General features: G+C 59.0%; 1 protein-coding gene across 1 annotated transcript in view; it reads left to right on the top strand.

Annotated features, from left to right (window-relative positions):
• Positions 1-1145, top strand: part of SLC48A1 (solute carrier family 48 (heme transporter), member 1) — a gene marked incomplete at its 5' end in the record, with an annotated part of 1631 nt that extends 486 nt beyond the window's left edge. Inside the window, one exon of the mRNA XM_010143486.1 lies at positions 1009-1145. Within this exon, the coding sequence (XP_010141788.1) occupies positions 1009-1145 (137 nt within the window). The remainder of the gene's footprint in view (positions 1-1008) is intronic.
• Between the last annotated feature and the right edge of the window lie 430 nt (positions 1146-1575).

Below are 1575 nucleotides of genomic sequence, written 5' to 3'. Positions count from 1 at the left end.
CTCTCCTGGAGCGCCGCAGCGGGCCTGGCCCGTAGGTCCATCCAGCTCTGGAGGGGCTGGAGTTTACTCCTTTCCATGACGAATAAAGGGAGTGCTCTTTATCGCTGCCTCTTCCTAAAGCAGGTGGCTGAGGATATCGAAATCCAAACTCAGCTCAGCGGGGGGAAACGCCTCCTGCGCCGGCTCAGCGCCCAAAGCTGCCTTGCTCTGATATTGAAGAGTCGAAGGAGGGTTCACGCACCTACTCCCAGTATTTGCTTGGCAGTAGACCAAAGGGAGAAAGTTGGAGGGTTTATTTTTTCAGGCTTTGTCTGTGTTTGTTCTTGCTGCGTTGGGCTGGCAGCCACCGAGGGTCCTGTCGAGGCTGTAGCCGCTGTGCGGGGGTCGTAACCCACCAAAGCCCCGCGCTGAACCAACACGCGCGCCCCGCGGAGACGCGAGGGCTTCAGCCTGATGATGAAAATACCATCAGAAATACAAATGTAAAAAGGAAACCAAATGTTTTTCATCCCCTCCTTTCTTGGAGACGTGGGGATGAACTGGTTTGGGGAAGACTTGAGGGCTTTTAGGGAAAGTGGAACATTGCAGTGGTTATTTCTGTGTGAGGAGTTTGGGGCAGGTACCTCTAATGAGTGGGGTTTACTCTCTGGTGTCACTAACACTGTGCTGGGGAGAAGGGAGCAGCGGCAGGGCAGGGCAAGAGATTCACAGCTGCTGCTTGAGGAGGGTTTCTTGAGCCGCACGTTTCTGCTGCCCAGGAACTCACACAAACCCTCTCCTTTAGGCCCTCCCCTCCTGCAGGCTGGGCCCCGAACGCTCTCCCGGGGCAGGGAGGAGGAAATTCTCCAGCCTGCGCTGGGAGCACGGCGCTGACGGGGCCTTGCTCACAGAACCGGCGCTCGATGGAGGCTGCGGAGCTCGCGGGAGCTGGGGGCTGAGCTGGGTTCCTCCTGGCTGCACTGCCTGAGGGACAAGCGGGATTTTTAAACGGATCCTGTTCTCTCCTAGCCCTGACTGATCCCAGGAGCTACTACCTGTCGTGCGTCTGGAGTTTCATCTCCTTGAAGTGGGCCTTCCTGCTCAGCTTGTACGCGCACCGCTACAGGAATGAGTTCGCAGACATCAGTATCCTCAGCGACTTCTAGCGCCGAGACTTCCCTCCTGTCGGAAGGTTCCGGATGCCCGAATTGCCCCCAAAGACGTGATTCACGCAGGAGCTGTGCGAGTGGCGGAGAAGGACCCCGGCACCCAGCGCTGCTCGGTTTGTCTGTCTGCAGGAGGGGCTTTGCCTGATTGCTTTTACTGAACCCTTTCAAGGTTGGCTGATGGTGTCAGTCCCGTCTGTCTGTAGCAACCCTGGGAGCCCCCGCGTCTGGTAGCTCGGTGAAAGCCCCCCCCATGCATACACACCGGTCTGGGGGGAGCTTCACACTGGGGAGGGAGCCCTGGGCCCTCCAGGAGCTGTCAGTTCGTACCTCACGGATGCAGCACCCCGATGTCACCAGCTCCCTTCAGGCGGGTGCCCCGGGAACGTGTCCGCTGCGCGACCGGCTCCTCCGCCACCGCTCTGCTCCT

Source organism: Buceros rhinoceros, unplaced genomic scaffold (genome assembly GCF_000710305.1).
Source record: "Buceros rhinoceros silvestris isolate BGI_N320 unplaced genomic scaffold, ASM71030v1 scaffold40389, whole genome shotgun sequence".
Classification (NCBI taxonomy): domain Eukaryota; kingdom Metazoa; phylum Chordata; class Aves; order Bucerotiformes; family Bucerotidae; genus Buceros; species Buceros rhinoceros.
The sequence above is the reverse complement of the archived record's forward strand: the minus strand, read 5'-3'. Positions and strand labels throughout refer to the sequence as shown.